This window comes from Ambystoma mexicanum, chromosome 14 (assembly GCF_040938575.1).
Source record: "Ambystoma mexicanum isolate Mex_15411 chromosome 14, UKY_AmexF1_1, whole genome shotgun sequence".
NCBI lineage: Eukaryota > Metazoa > Chordata > Amphibia > Caudata > Ambystomatidae > Ambystoma > Ambystoma mexicanum.
In genome coordinates, this window is record NC_090940.1 from 99636204 (window position 1) to 99655948 (window position 19745).

At 46.6% G+C, this 19745-nt stretch overlaps 1 protein-coding gene across 4 annotated transcripts in view; it reads left to right on the top strand.

The window, feature by feature from the left end:
- The window catches only part of SIPA1L1 (signal induced proliferation associated 1 like 1), a 1823374-nt gene that overhangs the window by 1055621 nt on the left and 748008 nt on the right, over window positions 1–19745 (top strand). For all 4 annotated transcript variants that reach the window (XM_069638601.1, XM_069638604.1, XM_069638602.1 and 1 more), the window contains exon 11: window positions 8849–9127. In XM_069638601.1, the coding sequence (XP_069494702.1) occupies window positions 8849–9127 (279 nt within the window). The remainder of the gene's footprint in view (window positions 1–8848; window positions 9128–19745) is intronic.

Below are 19745 nucleotides of genomic sequence, written 5' to 3' on the forward strand. Positions count from 1 at the left end.
GATTGAATTGATTGTTTTTGTATAGCGCCTATACACAATGTGTTTCAAAGCGCTTCAAGGAGGGAGGGAACATGGGATAATACAATTACATTTTTACAAGTCCTTGAAACAATTTAGAATGTGAAAAGATAACTATCATCAGCCTGGCGACATTTCAGATAGTGCAAGTAACAAGGGGAAGAGCGGGAGGGAGGAATGAGACCGAACCAGCAGTAACATTACTATGCCTAACGACAAATGATGTAGTGCATGAATAACAAGAGGAGGAGGAGGGGGTGTGTGGAGAGAGAGAGGGAGGAGGAGAGGAACAAACAAGCAACTATCATAATGTGTCAGAGGACGATTCAGAATCGTGCTGGGGGGAGTGGCAGCAGAAGACTAGGAGGGAAGGAGGTGGGACAGAAGCATCAGATGTCAAGGGACAAATGATAGGAGTAAGTGCTAATGGACATAAACAAAGGGAGGGAGACGGGAAGGTGTCTGAGAAGACAAGTAGAGGTGTGAGGGAGAAGAGGGGAAGGTGGCTGCGAAGACAGGCGTCTACGATTACTATGCCTGCCGGCAATTGATGTAGTTTCAGGCTTTGGCAAGACAGGGGAACGCAAGGAGGTGGAGAGGGCAGGTGGATGAGAGAGAAAGGTGGCTACGACGGTTTAAAACAATTTTACCTAACCCCAAAAGTTTGACTCCCAATTTCCATATATATATATATATATATGTATGTATGTATGTATGTATGTATGTGTATATGTGTGTATATATATATTTCTGAGGCTTGTGGAATCTGCTTAGATCACATGCTGTGCATAGGCCGACATCTAGTGGAAGCTGCGGAGTATTACAGTTTGTTTTTCGAAACTCGGAAATGGGCGTCGACACAGGGCGTGCCAGTAATACTATCCCTAGTGTGACGTCCACTGTACCCATGATCCCTCACGCATCTAGGATCCTCAGATTGTTTTTTTCCGCCATACTGGTCGGAAGCATTTTGCGGAGTCCCCTGGCCTTAGCCATACTTTTGCTAAAATATGAATTTATTTACATCCTTCCCCATCCCAACGTCGAACTTCGACACTCGACGACGGCTGGAGAAGAAATCGGCCGTCGGCTGCTGCACGACGGATTTGGGCCTCGGAAGGCTTCTGGCCTCGGCCCGGGCCTTGGAAGGCCTCTGGCCTCGGCCCTGCAAGTAGGGAGAGTGGGGGGTTGTACATACTCTACACTCTTGGTATATAGGTACACCTTATACATTTCCTACATTTAACAGCCCGCTGCTTCAAGGTGCATATGGAGGGTACCCCTTTTCAATTCTGCCCCAAGTGCAATCGCAAATACCCTTTGGTCGACAGGCACGCCACGTGTAATCTCTGCTTGCCGAGGGGCCACCACGAAGCAAACTGCAGAGCGTGTAGTAGGTTTAAACCTAAGACACTTAAGGACCGTTCGACGAAGCGTTGGGCCCACCACGCCAGGCAGGCGGCCATGGCAGCGGAGGGCGCCTTCAGCGATAGCAGCGACGCCGTACTTTCGGACGGCGAGGGCATTATGGCATCGAAAGACAGCCGAGCGCAAGTCCCCGACGTCGGAAGGTCGTCCAGCAGGGCGGCTATGGGGAAGACCCCCGGCGACACAAGCGCTTCACACATCACACACACACTAAACACACGAAGTCCAACCGAGACTCGACGACGTCGAGTTCTTGGAAAGAGGCACAAACGGAACGGTCCGATTCGGTGTCCTCTGGGCGCTCTCGATCGAGATCGCCGCATGACTCCAGGCAATCATCCACTCTTGCCAAGAGTGCCTCGCTCCCTAGGCTAACAGAAGTTCGATTGTCGGAAGACAAAGACGACTTCCACCCCCAGGCCGCGCTCCAGGAGTCGGAGCCCGCAGTTAAAATCAGCGAGGCCCCACGCTCGAAGGACAGGGACCCTACCCCCGATCCTCGACGCCAGGCGTCGAAAACCTCTGGAGCCACAAAAGGACAGGGAAAATATTTTTCCTTTCACGGGGAGGGGGGAAAAACAGCAGAGGAAGCAGCCTTTGCACTCTTCCACACCAGTGAAACACACCACTCCCCCTAAACAGACAGACAAAACCAGGTCTGCTGATGTCTAAAACCAGCAAATCTACTCAAGATAAATCCCGAGACTTGCTGAGAGTCATTCCCAGTTCCAAAAAATGGTCGAGTGAAGACATAGATGGGGTCATGTCAAGGATGTCTTCTTTGGCTGATTTTTACGATAAAAATCCAGAACATTTCCTTTTGTATGATCCACAAGGGGCGACACCCTCAGGCTCTAATGATCCTATCCCCCCGAGTAAGAAGCCCCGGTTTGAAACACAGATGAGGTCTACAGACCCCTTCGAGGTACAACCATACTTAAGACCATACTCACTGTATCAAGGAGAGGCTTCCTTTGGTGAGGACCAAGAATTTGGCATGGTAGAAGAGCAAACCGGGACGGGCTACTATGGGGATGATGAGGACCAAGAAGAGGAAGAGGAAGACCCTGAAACCTACAGAGTAGATTCCCCGGTAGAAAACAAAGCCCCGGTTACCGACTCCCCTGTCGATAACCAACCCCTCTTAAACGAGGTTCTCGCACGTGCAGCAGAACATTTCCATATTGACACCCACGGTGTCCAGGAGGAGAGGGACTTCGCAGAGGAGTTAGTGGGAGAAAGGAGGCCTGTTGCCCAGACCATCCCTATCCTTAAATCCATTCAGCGAAGAACAGACCCGTCCCTGGTGAACCCGAACCTCACCAGAGCAGTCAATCCCAGGGTTGTAAAGCTTTTCAGGGCAGCCCACTCTGACCCTCTATATAAGAGGACATCTGAAGCCAGACTCCCTAGTTGTCACTAACACTCGTAAGAGGGCTGGAACACCCTTGTCAACGTTCGAAGCCCCTCCCGACAAGGAGAGCAAAAAACTATATGGTTTCGGCAGGAAAGTAGCCTCAACGTCCGCCTATCAAGCAAGGATTGCAAACTCCACCACCCTGTTGGCCAGCTACAACTGCCATCAGTGGGAAGAAGTCGCGGCACTCATAGCCTCTGCTCCTGAACCTTTAAAGGGCCAGTTAGCTTGGATTTCCGCAGAGGGTAGAGCCGTGTCTGGTTGCATTTTGAAAGCAACCTTTGACGCCGCGGACAACGCAGGCAGATTGATAGCAGAAGGCACTGTTATCAAGAGACATGCGTGGTTACGGCAGTTTGGTTTTAAGGCAGAAACCCAGGCATCATTGTTGAACAAACCGGTGGAAGCCGATCTGTTTGGTAAGGAGGTCGAAGACGCACTGAAGAATGCCAAGGACGAATACGAGACACTCAAGTCCCTTGGCCAGTTAACCAATAAACCCCCTAACCAGAGAGGGAATAGTAATTTTCGTCGCCCACGCGGCCAAAATTCCAGGAGGGGATGTAACTATTCCCAGGGGCAGGGTACACAGTGGAACAACAGCCAACAGTCCACCCAGGGTTACGGTAGGGGCAATAGGAGAGGTCGCGGTAAAGGCAGAGGCAGCCCCAGCAAGGGAGGCGGCACGCCTCCACCAAAGCAGTGACGCTCAGTTCAGGGTCCCTTCTCACGCAACCCCAGTAGGGGGACGCATTTCCAACTTCACCCAGGCTTGGGAAGGGATCACATCAGACAGATGGGTGCTGTCAACAGTATCCACAGGGTACTGTATAGAACTACTGCAGCGTCCCCGGAACCATCCTCCACGACAAAGAGTACACTCTTTAGAACATCAGAAGATTCTCCTCGAGGAGATCGCCATTCTGCTAGAAAAGGACGCGATAGAACCCGTCCCGGGACACCAGGTAAACAAGGGTTTTTATTCAACTTACTTCCTTGTGCCAAAGAAAGATTTGACAATGCGCCCAGTATTGGACTTACGGCCTGCCAACAAGTATGTCAAGCCCCAAAAGTTTCATATGACTACGCTACAAGAGGTAATCCCCCTCCTAAAAAAAGGGGGATTACATGGCAACCTTGGATATGAAAGATGCGTATTTTCATATTTCCATGTTCCCAGCGCACAGAAGGTACTTGAGCTTCAAGGTGGACAGTCGACACTACCAATTCAAGGTACTGCCCTTCGGGATAGCTTCAGCACCAAGGGTATTCACCAAGGTACTGGCGGTGGCGGCTGCACACCTACGCAGGGAGGCAATCCCGGTGTGCCCTTATCTGGACGACTGGCTCATAACAGGTGAAACCCCAGTAATTTGCAGAACAAACATTTGAAGGACTATCGACCTCCTCCACGAGTTAGGCTTCTCAATCAACGAAAAAAAGTCAAGCCTGGTGCCATGCACCTCCAAACAGTTCCTAGGAGCAATCCTAGATACTCAAGAGGGGTTGACCTTTCCTTCAGAGGAAAGAATTCGGAATATACTACTGCAAATTCCGCATTATCAGTCCGGTCACCAAATAACGGTTCGCAAAGCAATGCGTTTACTGGGCATGATGGCGTCATGTATTTACCTGGTCCCCCACGCGCGCCTGCGCATGTGCCCCATGCAAGAATGGTTGGAGAAACAGTGGTCTCAGGCAAGTGGTCAGTGGGACGATCTAGTGGTCGTTTCGCCAACACTAGTACAAAGCCTTCACTGGTGGACAAGAGAGAATCTCGCACAGGGGAAACCCTTTTACGATCCCAAAGTACAGGCAGTAGTCACTACCGATGCATGTCTGACGGGGTGGGGAGCTCACCATCTTCACCACACAGCTCAGGGTCTCTGGTCTCACTCAGTGGCCAAGAACCACATCAACCTGCTAGAGCTTCTGGCAGTATTCAGAGCGCTTCAAGCGTTCGAGCCCCACCTACTAAACCGGTCAGTGCAAATCCGGATGGACAGCACAACAGCCATATTCTACCTGAACAAGCAAGGAGGGACTTGTTCGCCAAATCTGTCCAAGCTTGCCCAGAAAATCTGGATATGGGCACTCAGACGGAACATCTTCCTGTCATCACAACATGTTCCAGGGGAGCTCAATTCCCTAGCGGATGCTCTGAGCAGAGACCCCCTCCCAGAGGAACACGAATGGGTTCTACACAGAGAGGTCGTAGAAGATATCTTCTCTCAGTGGGGTTTCCCCACTATAGACTTATTAGCCACAAGCGAAAACAGACAATGCCCAGGATTTGCATCCAGGTTCCCCCAACCAGACTCCCAGGGGAGTGTGTGATCCACACACGCCCTGTGGATGAACTGGTCAGGGATGTTTGCGTACGCTTTTCCACCAACTGCTCATCAGGAAAGTGGTGAACAAGATGAACAGAGAGTCGATGACGCTCGTCCTAGTTGCTCCCATGTGGGCAAGACAACCTTGGTTCCCACACCTACGCAGGATGGCGGTGTGCGAGCCCATCAAACTTCCAGCCTGGTACAACCTACTGTCCCAGCACCAACGTCAAACAGTGCACCAGCAACCCAACTCAATGAAGCTGGCAGCATGGCTCCTGAGGTCATAGAGTTTGGACATCTCAATTTGCCACAGAGGTGTATGGACATCCTAAAGGAATCTAGGAAACCAAACACAAGGCACTGTTACTTTGACAAGTGGAAGAAGTTTGTTATCTGGTGCCAGAGTAGACAAATCAACCCTGTTGATTGCACACCTTCCACTATTGTTACATGCTCCACCTGCTAGATGCTGGATTGGTTTTTAACTCACTGAAAGTACACCTGGCAGTCCTGTCGGCATACACCACTTCCCATAGCAAGGTCTCGTGGTGGAAAGTACCAGTAGTTAAAGCCTTCATGGAAGGAGTAAAGAGACTTCACCCTCCTATTTCAAACCCACCACCAGGGTGGGACCTTAATGTGGTGCTAGCCAAGCTCATGGGACCCCCTTTCGAGCACATGCATAAAAGCAGTCTCAGACACCTGACTTATAAAACGGCCTTCTTAGTAGCTATTACTTCTATAAGAAGGGTCAGTGAAATTCAGGCTCTGTCAGTGCAGGATCCCTTCTTTACTGTCCATAAAGACAAACTGGTTTTACGCACACACCCTAGGTTCTCACCTAAGTTTATATCAAAATTCCATGTAAACCAGTCCATCGAGCTTCCGGCTTTCTTCCAGGACCCTCAAAGCTCGGCTGAGGTGAAACTACACACCCTAGATGTGCGTAGGGCGGTCCTCTACTATGTAAATAAAACCAGACCGCTAAGAAAAACAGATCAACTGTTTGTCTCCGTAGCTACAGGCAGAGAGGGGGATCGCGTCTCTAAAGGTGCCATCTCGAAGTGGATTATTAACTGTATCCAGCTGTGTTACTCACTCTCTGAAAGAACTCTGCCTTTCACGCCAAGAGCCCACTCTACTAGAGGCATTGGGGCCACTCTGGCTTTCATTGCAAATGTACCCCGTGACACCATTTGCAAAGCAGCTACTTTGAGCTCTATTCACACTTTTACTCAGCATTACTGCATTGACACCCATTCCAAGGCAGATACACAAGCGGGACAGGCGGTTCTAAGACACTTATTTGCTCATGACCCTTCTCACATCCCACCTCCTTCTTCAGGTACTGCTCGCTAATCTATGCACAGCATGTGATCTAAGCAGATTCCACAAGCCTCAGAAGGGATACATTACTCACTGTAATCGTATTTCTGATGCTTGTATCTGCTTAGATTCACATGCCACCCACCCTTCCTCCCCTCTGAGAGAAGGCGCATGGTTGCTTGTAGTCTTACCTTTCTATCTGCTTGGATTATCTGTACTCAAGCTATTCCTCATGCTACCTCATGTCAGAAAAAATACAATCTGAGGATCCTAGACGCGTGAGGGATCTTGGGTACAGTGGACGTCACACTAGGGATAGTATTAGTGGCACGCCCTGTGTCGACGCCCATTTTCGAGTTTCGAAAAACAAACTGTAATACTCTGCAGCTTCCACTAGATGTCAGCCTATGCACAGCATGGGAATCTAAGCAGATACAAGCATCAAAAATACGATTACGGTGAGTAATGTATCCCATATATGTGTATATATATGTGTATATATGTATTTGTGTATATGTGTATATATATATATGTATGTATGTATGTATATGTGTGTGTATATATGTATATATGTATGTATATATGTATAGGGGTAAGGTGGGGGGGTCACCACTGAATTTTTGTTATGGCTTTGACTTTAATTGGGTGTAGTGCATGACCTGCCTCTTCTCGTTCAAAAATAAATAGCTGTGCATTATTATACTGAATGTTACTTCATATTAACCTAGTACACTTTTGCTGTAGTAGTGTCCTTTTAAATTTAAGGAATTCATCAATTGTTCATCAAGGTGTGCAGATCTAAAATATGTAGTTATTTCATGAAAATTCGATAACGTGAATAAAGCAATTTTGTTTCCATAAATAAAATTGTGGCTTTAGGTTTTTTGCAATTTCTCAAATTTTAAAACAAAAGATTTTGGACCGCAAATGCATCAGAGTTTAGTTGTAATTGTAGAAAAGAAATATTGCTGTGTGTCCTCCAGAAATGTAGACAAAACAGACCTCTAATTTTCGCTGGTGAATTTGTGTAGCATCAGAGTTGCTTCCTTTGTCTAGATCTACCTGCTGGACGGAAACTTCATTCAACTAGTGCTTCCTTTAACTGGTGTGTGGTCTACTCCTATGTCCTGACGCGGAGCTCGAATTTACAGACCCGGTTGGGCCCTCAAGGCGATTCCCAATACTTTCCTTGAAGCGAGCTCTGGTTGGTCGGCGACCCGAAGGCTCTCAGAGTCCGGTAAACTTCTGACACTGTGGCATCACCTCTGGTCTAGTAGTCCTGAATTCATACCCCAAGGGATCACTGGTAATAAGCTGGTGAGGCCCCTCAGAGCGAGCTCCGGTATTGGGTCCTGAGGGACCCTTCCTCAGTGCGAGCCCCGGTGAAAAGTCTGAGGCCTAGAGGTGATACCCAGAAGATCATTAACTAACCGCAGCAGGACTTGCATGTGTCCCACTTGTGCAGGATGCCAGTGAACTTGCCTGTGCTTTTGCCCTCTTTGAGCCCACAAACTCTGATGTGCGTTGGTGAAAATCTGTGGAAAGACTTCTGTCGACAGCCTAACCGTTGACAAAGTGCACGTATGAAAAAGGACGGCCTGAAGCGCAATCCGCCAACCTTTGCCCTGCACCTAGACACTCTAAACAAAGCCTGTATGAATCTGCTGGAATTTAGTGTTTACTGCTGGATGAGCAGGACACGAAATCCGTTACACTCGTCATAAACGGACTGATGGGTGTTGCCGGGAGGTGGAGCGATGAGAAAAATGTTTTACTACGTGCTGCTCAGAGCATCCATTCCCATCAAAGCGTAGTCAAGAATTGACAGGTGTTGCCACGGCTGGGGCAGTGGGATGGATGGCCATGTTGCCATGTGACCGCATAACACATTTATTTAAAGGGAAGCTATTCTTCTATGCTGTACCAAAAGAGCTCTGTCCCCAGTGACGAACACCCCATAAGTATGGAGAAAAGGAGACTAAGGTCTAGGAGGACAGAAGTCACTACGGTGAGTAACAATTTTTATCTCCACAAACCATAGGGCAAAAGACCTGTTCTACAGGTAGCTGTCAAAGGTTTCAATGGAGGCATTCCCAAAGTAAGATGCTAATCTCATCTAGTAGGACATGGTCATTTAATTTTCAGACGTAGGTTTGATAAGAACTGCAAACATTTGAGGGTGTCTAAAAGACCACTGTCTCTGAAGTGTGGTATTGCATGTACACATCTGGATCCAGCTGTGATTTTGAATAATTAAAGTATGAATGTACAGCCTGTGTTAGTAAGCTCTGTATAATAAAGCCTGTGTCTTGCTTCATTGTAGGGGGTGCTCAGAAACATACCGCATGCCTGTTGTTGAGTACAAAGTGAACGAAAGTATACCCTACGAGTTAAAATTCCCCTTCAGAAATAACAACAAATGGCAGCGGAATGCAGCTAAAGGACCAGTGCCACAGCTCGGGCAAATACCTTCACAATTACAAAGTCCAGTCACCACCAGATCTGTCACGGGAAAAGGGGAAGGAAAAACTCAACCTCAGGAGCGATCCAGCAACATCCCTCGCAGTATTTCCAGTGATGGACGTCCCCTTGAGAATAAGAGGTACACAATATTCACTAATGACAGTTTAGCTATCTTGCACTGCCAGTTCTTTTTGTTCTATTTGAGAAGATGCAGTTTGATTTTTAGTTTGGCTTTGTTATTCGGGAACATTTAGCGTTCTGCATGGAAGGCATTTCTTCTCAATGTTTACCTCATTAGTTGATCTGGCAATGTGCCTTAAAACTGTACGAGCATTGCATAACATTTTTGTCCATTGTAGAAGCATATTTTCCTTAGATTGTCGCATTTTCCACCAGAAGGTAACAAAACTTGAAATATCCTGCAGTTGTTGTTTTTCACCTCTCCGAGCCACAGCTGTCTTATCTTCAACAGATATTTAATTTTTCCAATGCCTACCTTCTTTTTCAATCTTTACTGCACACACAGGGGTTTCTTTTATTTCAATTTTTTCTTTTACTCAACTCTGTTTTCCTCCCTTGCCTTTAGAAGCTTTCTTGAACCCGCCATCTATTCTGGCTGCGTCCTTAACGAAGCTCATAGGGCAGCATTCTTAATGAAGCTCATAAACCAGATTGTTGCTCTTGCATCTCGTCACGTAGGTGGAACTAATTGGTGTTATCACATGATCCATGCACCCATTGGGATCCTTGGACTTACCCCATGGATCTAGAGGACAGCGGACAATGGATTTAGGAGCGACTAGAAGTTATTGTCCATAGTGTCTCTTGTATTCTCAGTCAATGTCCCCCCTTCGTTCAGATAAACTCATACATGAAAAAAAGTGTAGCACAAAAGGGACTGAAAATAGGGAACCTGATAATGTGAAAGCGGTGGGGTGAAGCCTTGGCCATGGGCAGAGCCAAATACCTGGCACTGACCAAGAGTACTGTAAGAAACTTGTACTTCCCTCAATATTCCCATAACCAGGTTGCACCGCGCCATAAAATGCAGATGTAGTGGCCAAACAAATGCTCAGCAGATCTAGATGGCAACAACGTCAACATGATTTCTAGCGCCTCCTGCTTGCTTTGCACCTTGGTAATGTGTGTCCCAAGTAAGTCTTATTAGCCACCTGTATTTTACATTTGTTCCATACTTTTTTTTTAACACTCATAAACCACCTTATATCAGTTTCAGCACAAATTAGCTTCAGCATGAGAACATGGTATACTCTGAATATCATCATGGTATACTCTGAATATCATCACACCATGAATGCATGGCTGATGAACCAAATACTGAGCTTACATCTTTCTGGAAAGTAATTTGCCTAAAGCTGCAAGCTACCAATGTTGTAAAGTATGCTAAATGTTGCTGACCATGTTGGTGCTTTCATTCATGGAGTGCCGGTAACAGAGGGATAGACCACCCACTCCCTTTTATTCACACTTGGACAACATTCCTGCAAAGGATGATAGTCCCTCCAAAGCCTTATATTTGAATCTCCAGTCAGTGCATTTTGTTTTCCCAACCAATTGTTGCATCTTCCAAAGATCAATGAATCTTTTACAAATTAATAAATAAATGCCCCAAATCTCCTGCATATTCAATGAAAGGCTTCCATATAGTGATGTATTTGGCATCTCACTTCAAACGGGTGATTATTTTATCTGCCCCCAAAATTTCTTACGTTCTCACCCACCACATCTGGGCTAGTGGCCCTTCAACAGACTTCCAGTTCTGGGCAATGGTCAGCTTAGCTGCTAGGAGCAAGTGCCCAATAAGTGCAGCCACGGGCCCTGATGGGCAGAATGCCCCATCGCCTGTATCCCTAGCAACACCACCCAGGGGTCCGTTGGTAGTGACGGGCCCGTAATAGCTTTAACTTTAGCCGTCACCTCCTTCCAAAAGAGATTCACTTTCCCATCTGTCCATACCATATGAAAGAGAGCCCCACTTCGTCTCACGCCCCCCAGCAACTAGCCGAATACTCACCTGAAATGTGGTGCAATGTCTCTCCGGTGCCAGATATCACCTATAGCATAATTTGTAGGAGCTCTCCCCATCTGTCACATATTTAGATGACTTGTGTATCCAAGCCTATGCGCGTAGCTACGCTTCATCCTCCATTAACACCCCCAAATCTTCCTCCCATTTATTCATGTTGGGCAGGCACACTATTGGGGCCCCTGCGTCCGGTAACTTGTACATGTGAGAGTCTCTGCCCCTGGAGATCCACCCCAGAATGGATAATTCATGTGAATTCAATGGCCTAGTGGCCCCCCAATTTCGTGAGAGGGTGAAAATCCACTCAGATTCAGGTACTGCGAAAACCTACTTACATTTGTTAAATGTTAGTTGGCGTCCGTCCCTATATAACTGCTATAACCTTTACAGCCCCCAGGGACCCAAGCCTCAAACCTTACCTTTTCACACCCTGGTTGGAAACCTGGGTTATTCAAGATGGCTGTGAGTGGTCCCATTCCTAATGCTCTTCCCCATCTGTGAAGTGCCCTCCGCATGTAATGGTGTATTTCTGGTCACAGTCAGCAATGAGAACCCAGCCGTACCCACAAGGCCGCCCCTTTCCAAATAGGGAAGCCGAGTCAACACCTGAACCGGGTGGGCCTGCTCATTCTATTTCCACTTCAGCCTCGTTTCAGTATCACCCCAGGCCATCGTCTGTGAGATCTGAGCAGTTAAATTATAGTGAAGCACATCAGAAACCCCAGGTCCTTCTACCCTCCACGGCCTAAGCAATACCCTTGTGGAGATCCTTGCCCGCTTATTTCCCAATATGAATTTGAAAATCTTTTGCTGTACCGCGCGCAACCCAGAGTCTGGGACCTTAACAGGTAATGCTAAACAAAGATAGAAAAGCCTGGGGATCAGATTCATTTTAATCACAGCAACTCTGCCAAACCAGGAAATGTCCTGTCCTCCCCATCTTACTAAATCCTCTAGCAACTCCTTGAATAAAGGTGGGAAGTTTTTACAAAAAACCTCTGTGGCCTTCCTTGGAATCTGCAGGTCCAAGTATGGAATGGCTTCTTGATTCCATTTTATTGGGGCTAGAGTGCTCAAGGAAACCCTATCGCTAGGCCGCACTGAGACATCTAACCCAGAATATTTGTTAAAATTGATCTTAAAGCCTGAGACCTGCCTAAAGTCCGCCAGCTCCTGCAACCCCATTGTCAAAGAGGAACAGGGGTTCCGCAGGGTCAACAGAATATCATCTGCATAAAGAGAAATCTTGTTTTCGGTCCCATCCAACTTTATCCAATCTATAGCCATATTGTTTTCTAATGTGACTTACAAAAGGGCACCACACTCAATGCAAACTCCAGTGGGGACAGTGGGCACCCCTGTCTGGCTTCCCTGGTTGACAGGTTGGGTGACTATCGCCTGTTGATCCTAAGGGAGGCAGATTTTTCCCGGTAGTTGGCCATGACCCATGTGGTGAACCTAGGGCCAAAGCTAAATGCTTCCAGAGTGTGCTGAATGGTACCCCTTGTGAAGGTGTCTCACCCGCTAGTCAACGGGGGAATCTCTCATCCAGGTGGCCAGGGCACGGCCATTGCTTTTGGATTCAGTTTCTGGGGGTGGACCATTGCGGGCGGATCACCTGGAGGGGTTTTCGGGGGAGTGGGACACCGGATGGTGAGACGCGGTAATACCTTTTACCCATCAAACCCCCCCCCTTTCCTGACGCACACTTTCTCACTGACAGCTCACCATGAGCGAAAATGAACTAACACCAGAGCCGTATACTTGACACCAAGGCAGGGAGGAACGGTTGCCGCTGTGGTACTGTCCTTTGCTCCTACAACAAAGCAGCGCCAGTAAAGACAGCACAGCCGGTGAGTCGGAGAGACTAGTGGACACCGGATGGTACCGTATTCAGTACCAGACCAGCATGTGTTAGAACAAAGGTTGCAAGCGGCAACATTGTATGAAGAAATCTAAAGAGAACTGTGTGTGGAAACTATGTAATGAGCCTCATGAATATATTTGAAAACCAGAGGCGGAACTGAACTTTTGGAAGCCAAGGAAGATACCATAGACAGTGGTCTGGCGCCACGTGGGTGCTCATTCAAAGGTCTCTGTTAGATATCCAACGGATTGGCAACTGTGAAAAGAGAAATTGGAGATCCAAGTGGTCCTGCAATGCTTCAAGCTAAACCCAGTGCTTATTCGAAAGTCATTGATAGTTCAATGCAAACTGAAATTGGTCCGAGCCCGGCTGAGAGAGACTAATTGTGTCCGAGGTAGGATCTGTCCCCGGCCGAGGGGGATCTGGGGTGAACCGCGAGTCACCTGAGAGAGAATATTCTCTGAAAAGTGGATCTGAACCCAGAAGGGGGGTGGTCCACAGTAACGATCATGATATAAAAGGGATTTGACACCGGCTGAGGGGGACCCATGATTAATCACATTAATTGTGTACATATAAGAGAAAAGGAACTTTGTGTTTTGTTTTGGTACATCGGGCCCTCTGAATCAAGAGACTTTGAAGTAGAGACTTGGGTACAGAAGGCCCTGATGCTGGTAACAGAACTGTATCATCGTGCTAAAGAAGCCAGAGTGTGTGAACCGCCTTATCCTGTGCTGAAAACTTGGGAGGGAGGCCAACGGCCTGAACATCCTTACATATCATTTAGTGAACACTTCTTTCTTTTTCATGAAAACTACCCCACACTATTTGTTTTTAGCGGTAAGGATTGGCAATCGTTTTTTTAGTATAGGCCTTTTTACTTTGACAAGACTCCATTAGGACTGCATTATTATTTGATGGCCGTAGCTTGCTCCCATCTGTAGCTTTAGGGTTGTTTTCATTCCTTGACACCATGATATCAATCTGAATACGATTGGTCCAAAACCACGGCAAACAACAAAGCAACCATTGGTATTCTTCTGCCCTTGCTGCATTCAATATCTAGAATCCAGCTCTCAAATGCATGTTCCGGTTATTCATAATTCCACTGGCAAAAAAGCTTGTTACTGACATATAGAAAATAAGCATAATCTTACAAGATAAATGACAATATTACATCAATATTAAATGACAATATTAAAGGACAACATTAGATTAAGCATGCTTATAATCGCCATCTGTTTAAAATATTAGTTCATACCACCAAACCCCCATCAGCTGGCTAGTCTCATACTGACACATGTGCTTTTAATTTTTAAAGCAGTTGCATGCTTCATCCTTAGAGGCTGTAAAAAATAAAGAAATAAACATTACACATACAGTGGTTACGTTGATTTGAACAATTAGTCATGTAAAATATTAACCTCTACACTTGAACCTGACCATAAAGTGACCTTTAAATCTCTTATTTTCTATATTTGCTGTCCTTTTTTCACTTTTCAGCACATTCTTAGATGCTGGTACCTACCCAACCATTCTAAAACAAGTTATTAAATCCCCTGTTGTAAAAAGAAAAAGCTGCTTATCCTTCCAAATTATAAGATTGTCATTTCACTCAACTCCAACTAGTTTGCCGTACCCTAGAAAATTTGGTCATTTACCCATTACAGGTTAGATTGAGGAATGACCATTCCATGGTCTCCAGTTTTGGTCCTGTCCCAAAGTGACAGATTGTCATTCTGCCTCTCAAGAGTAGTTGTTTTGTATGGGGCATTAAGGCAAGCCTGCAGCATTTATTCTCAATCTGTCCCATGCATGTGATAAAATGAAACATAATATTCACAGCAGTCCTCTGGACAGAATTTGGAGGCGCTGCTGCCATACCAAAACTTAGTGCAGCCTTAAAGACCGGGCTTAGCAAATAAGTGGTGGAGAGCATTGATTGGATGAGAAACCTGTGATATGTACTGTTCCAGAGAATTCTGCTTTCACTTTTGCTCTTCAAAGTTGACCTACTACATCTATTCCAAGATTCAAACGTATCCCATCCATGCAGAACTGCTGCATCCGGGACAATATTGTAAGTTACACATTGCTTAGTGTCGGTCCAGTCTTTCCCTACCTTTGCCGAAATGCATAAAAATCAGCAGACCTCCTACGAGGCTGTGCCTCCAGCTGCTGAGCCCTGCATTTAACTTGTCCTGAGATTCTCTGGTCTGCTCCACATCCTGCAGTGGTGGTTTCCATATTTATACTGTTTGGCCTACCAACTTGAAGGCTAATGCCAATTCAGTGCTGTTGTGTGCAAAGCACATTACCATGTTGCACTATGTCAAAAACTGCCAGGGCTCAGCCCCCCACCACACTCACCAAGGCTCTGTCTACCTCTGGATATTGAAAGAGCCAGTGCTCCAATTACAGAATGTTCAAAATGGGGGACTGTGTATGTTCTGTGGCTTTGAATCCCTGGCGTGTTTTTGGATGCTGGACTGCCACAGTATGGGCAACCGGTTTACATTTGAAACCGCACGCATCCTGTGCCAGATTGCGGTTCTATTGCGCACTAGCTCTTATTTGACCTAGTACCATCTCCTTTTGCTTAGGTACTTTTTCCAAAGGCATTTCTTTTCCCCCTATATGGCACAAAAAACTGTCACAGATGTCTCTCAACACGAAAAGCTTGGAAGCAAATGCTGGAATAAGATCACTTTCTTCCCAGAATTTACTTTTGTAACAAAAGTTATATCGCCTTGAAAAATGGTAGTTCCCATGTGGGCTTTTTGTAGGTGATGTGGTTGCTGGACTTTTTCTTCGCCCTGATATAGTTTGATTTTTGCAGATTTCTTTTTTTTTTTTAACTGCTGTTTCGTCCATTTACATTTCTTTGAAGGTGGTTTTCACAGGCATATTGAATAATTTTGGTAATTTGTAGAGCAGTTACCTGTCATTGATGGGTCTTTGTAGTGCTGTTGACTAGGTGTGCAGTGGTTACACTATTTTGCAGTTCCATTTGGCAGCAGTGCAGCATTGTATATGAAATCGTAGTGTAAACCTACATGGTGGATTGGTATACTTTTTAACAATTAAATGCCTTTGATCATAACCATTACATTTAAATTTGAAGGCCTGAATAGCATCACATAAAGCATAAGTCTATCATTACCAGCATAGTAATTCTGTTGGTTGCAGTGTCCTTGATCATGGTGTGATTTTCCTTTTCAATTGCTTTTCTGCATGCATGTCTGGCCACTTTGTATTTTGACCCCCAGGGAGTGCTGAGTGGTGTTGCACATTAGGCTTGTCCAAGAGGCATAAGTGAGCAATAGTTAGCAAGGCCCTGTCCAATTAACTGTGTTTTATTAATTTTATTGTATATTTGTTAGGCACTTATACAGTAAGTCAATGTTACTGTCTGTTTCAAAGTGCCCAACACTGCAGGTCGTGTATTGTTATGGTAAAGGTACTTATATAGGGCACTGTCACCAACGGAATTGGTCCCCAGGTGCTCTGGCGGATCTGTAAATAGGAAGTAAAGCGGTTAGGGTTAGTCGGGAGGAGGAGAGTGGGAGAGGTGGTGTGCTGTTGGCAGCTTCAGATCAGTAAATGCCGGGTGCTGGTCTTTGGTGCAAGTATCGGATCAGACGAGACCTCATGTGCTGTAGGTGCTGTTTGTGTGGTTGATGCAGTGTGGTGAAGTGCGTGCGGATTTCTGGGGGAGAGATGGTTGTATGAGTTTTGTGTGTGTCGAGTAAGCAGAAAATTGAGGGTTGGGATTAGTGGGGTCTGTATCCTGATTCCGGCACTTCTGTTTCCATTTGAGCTGTATCCCTGTGGGTGGTTTGTTGCTGGTTCCTTGTGGGCTATCTCGTGGTGGTGGTGGTGCTATGTGGATCCAGCTGTATCATAGTGAATATTGTATGGAGTAATAGGTGTGTCTGAACCTTTTCTTTGGGTGTGGAGCTATACATAATTTGTTTGACTTGTAGGGATATATGGCATTTATAACGCGCCTATACACAAGTGTTTAAAGGCGCGATGAGGCAAAGGAGGGGAAACAGAGGGAAGTTTGAGACAACAATCCTACTAAGCCATGTGACATTGAGATCGTGCAGGGGAAGGGAAAACGTGCGGGGAGAAGGGGAGGGGGCCGTGCAGTGCATAGTATAACAGTAAAATAAATAAGACATTAAATAAGAGTGCGGCCGGCTGGTGGCAAGTCCTGTTAGGGGATGTGGGGATACAGAAACAGTCCCAGAGTGCTAGGGTTGCCATGGGAGCCGTGCAAGTGTACAACTGGCGGGGAGGTGACCTGGGCCTGAGATCGGAGGGTAGCCAGCACAATTTCAGATTCAGCAGGGGTGAGGAGGAGAGAAAGCAGAAGCAAAGAGGAAGGTCTTGAGATGCTTCTGGAACCAGAGATGGTTCTCCTCAAGTTTCAGAGAGGCAGGGAAGCTGTTCCAGAGGGAGAACCCAGCAGAAGATCTACCACCAACTCGCTGCTTGGAGAAGCGACTGACCCTGAGGGAGTTGGAGGTGGATGAGCGAAGAGCTTGAGAAGTAAGATATATAGGAAGAGGGAGTTGGAGGTATTGAGGTCCCAGGCCCCAGAAGGCCTTGTGGACAATGCAGAGTTTTGAACTTAATCCTCAATGCCACTGGGAGTCAGTGCAGAGATTTCAGTCCTGGAGAGATATGATCACTGGGCTTGAGGCCAAGGACAAGTCTCGCATTCCTGTTTTGGATGGGTTGCAGTGGGCGGAGAGTAGAGGTAAGCAGATTTAGAAAGAGGCTTTTGCAGTAGTTCAGCCTAGAGAGAACCAGAGCTCTGGAGACAGTGAGCTGAGTGAAGGAGAGGAAAGTATGAATACCTCCGATGAGGTGCAGCTGGTAGTGTGACTTAATAGAGAAATCAGGAGTCAAAGATGGCCTGAGGTTTTTATCCTCACAGGTGGGAACAGGAAGAGGGCCAAGAGAGGCTGGTCAGAGTGACTGGAAAGGAGGGAGCAGGTGTGCCGATGAGGAGAATCTCGGTCTTACTGGCATGGAGGCAGAGATCACTGGCGGCACACCACTCCTGGATGGCGGACAGTCAGAGATGAGAGAAGGAGAAGAGGTGGCGGAAGGGAGCCTGAAAATGAGTGGAGTGTCATCCACATAGCACTGAAGGTTGCGGCAGAGAGCGGCAATGCAGTGGGCAGGAAGCAGGAAGGGCCAGATATTGGTTGAACAGCCAGGAATAGAGGTTAGACCCCTTGGGAACACCACAGGTAGAGATAGAGGAGGAAGGACACAAGTTGGACCTGGGATGGTCGATCAGAGAGAGTAAGGAGGTCAGCCAAGCTGGGCCTGATCGGCGATACCCATATCACAGACGGTTGAGCAGGATGTCATGTTGACTAAAGGCAGAGGAGAGATCAACTAAAATGAGGACATGGGGGATGTTGGAATCGAGGTTGGAGAGCAGGTCTTCATAGATGTTCAGGAGAGCAGTTTCCGTGCTTCTGGCAGCTCTGAAGCCAGACGCACTTACTTCACCTTACAGTGCATTACAGAGTCAAATATGCGAAAAGGAATGGAAAGGTGGAGTGAAAACTTAAGCCAGATCATAACATAGGCACCAACGACCAGCATGCCCTGTTATCTATCCTTGCAAAGGCCAACTGAGCGGAAATCTGCATTGTAGATTGGCACAGCACTCGCAGACGCTGAGCATGATCGGTGAGCAGTCTGTGGCCTCATTCCCGGCCCGATCGAGGCTTAAATAGGGGCAGGCCATATAATAGAGAATGTCTTGCATCTAGTGTGTCATCTTTTGATCTCTATCCCCCGCCATTTCTACATGGAGCGAATGCAATTCAAATTTTGTCTAAAAAGAAATAAACGCTTAGTGATTTCATAGTTAGCTTGCAGTAAGTGTTTGCCTAATCACCAAGAAGGCCACCTGCATATTGTGCAAAAAATTAAAGGCCAAAACTTTGACACCTAGGAATCAGTTCTGGGTAGCATATTCCCTGGAGGCCATTAAATCTGCTTATCGAGAACAGGGTGAGGAAGTTTGATGTTGAGTCGACGAGGGAAGAGGACAACTGACCCTGTGGCTACAGTCTCGGCTCCAAAACATGGAACCAAAAAAGATCAATTACAGGTGGTGCCCATCCAGCTAGACTAGCCATAAGACTAGCACTGGGAATCAAAATGGCAGCTGTGAAAGGCTGGTTGAAAGCCACAATTTTGGTACACAAACATAGGGGCACAGGCTATCTCCAAACGGAGCATAGCAGTTGCCCCAAATTCAGGTTTTCCGAAGGGGGGGGGGGGGGTTTGTGAAAAGGTCTACCCAAAATGAGCTCTGCCTGCACCGAACTAAATAAGCAGGGGTATTCACTAATCCCTGAGAAGTCAATATTGAAGACAAGCAAGGCACCACATGGGCACCAGAATACCAACTCCCCAGTCAAAGCCTCAAAACAAGGTGTAAATTAAATTCAAGTTGATAAATGCAACACCAGACTTTGTCCTGACAGACGAGCTGATGCTGAAAAGACAGTGGCTGATGTCCAAAAACAGACTGTAGAATAAATGCATAGCTGAGCAAAAGACGAAAGCACTAGAAGCAGCCGAAATACATGACATTGAGCTACACACACGCACATCAAACTCCCAAAAATATGAAGCCCCTGAGGAGGAAGAAATCCATTTATCGTACAAACAAGTATTCATACAAACATGAACACATCTAGATATGCTTAGGTAGGAACATGAAGATGGGGAGGAAAGAAAAGTCTTATGAATGTAGCTCTGCCCAACCAGCTAAGACACCTAGGATCACCTATTTCCCAAAGA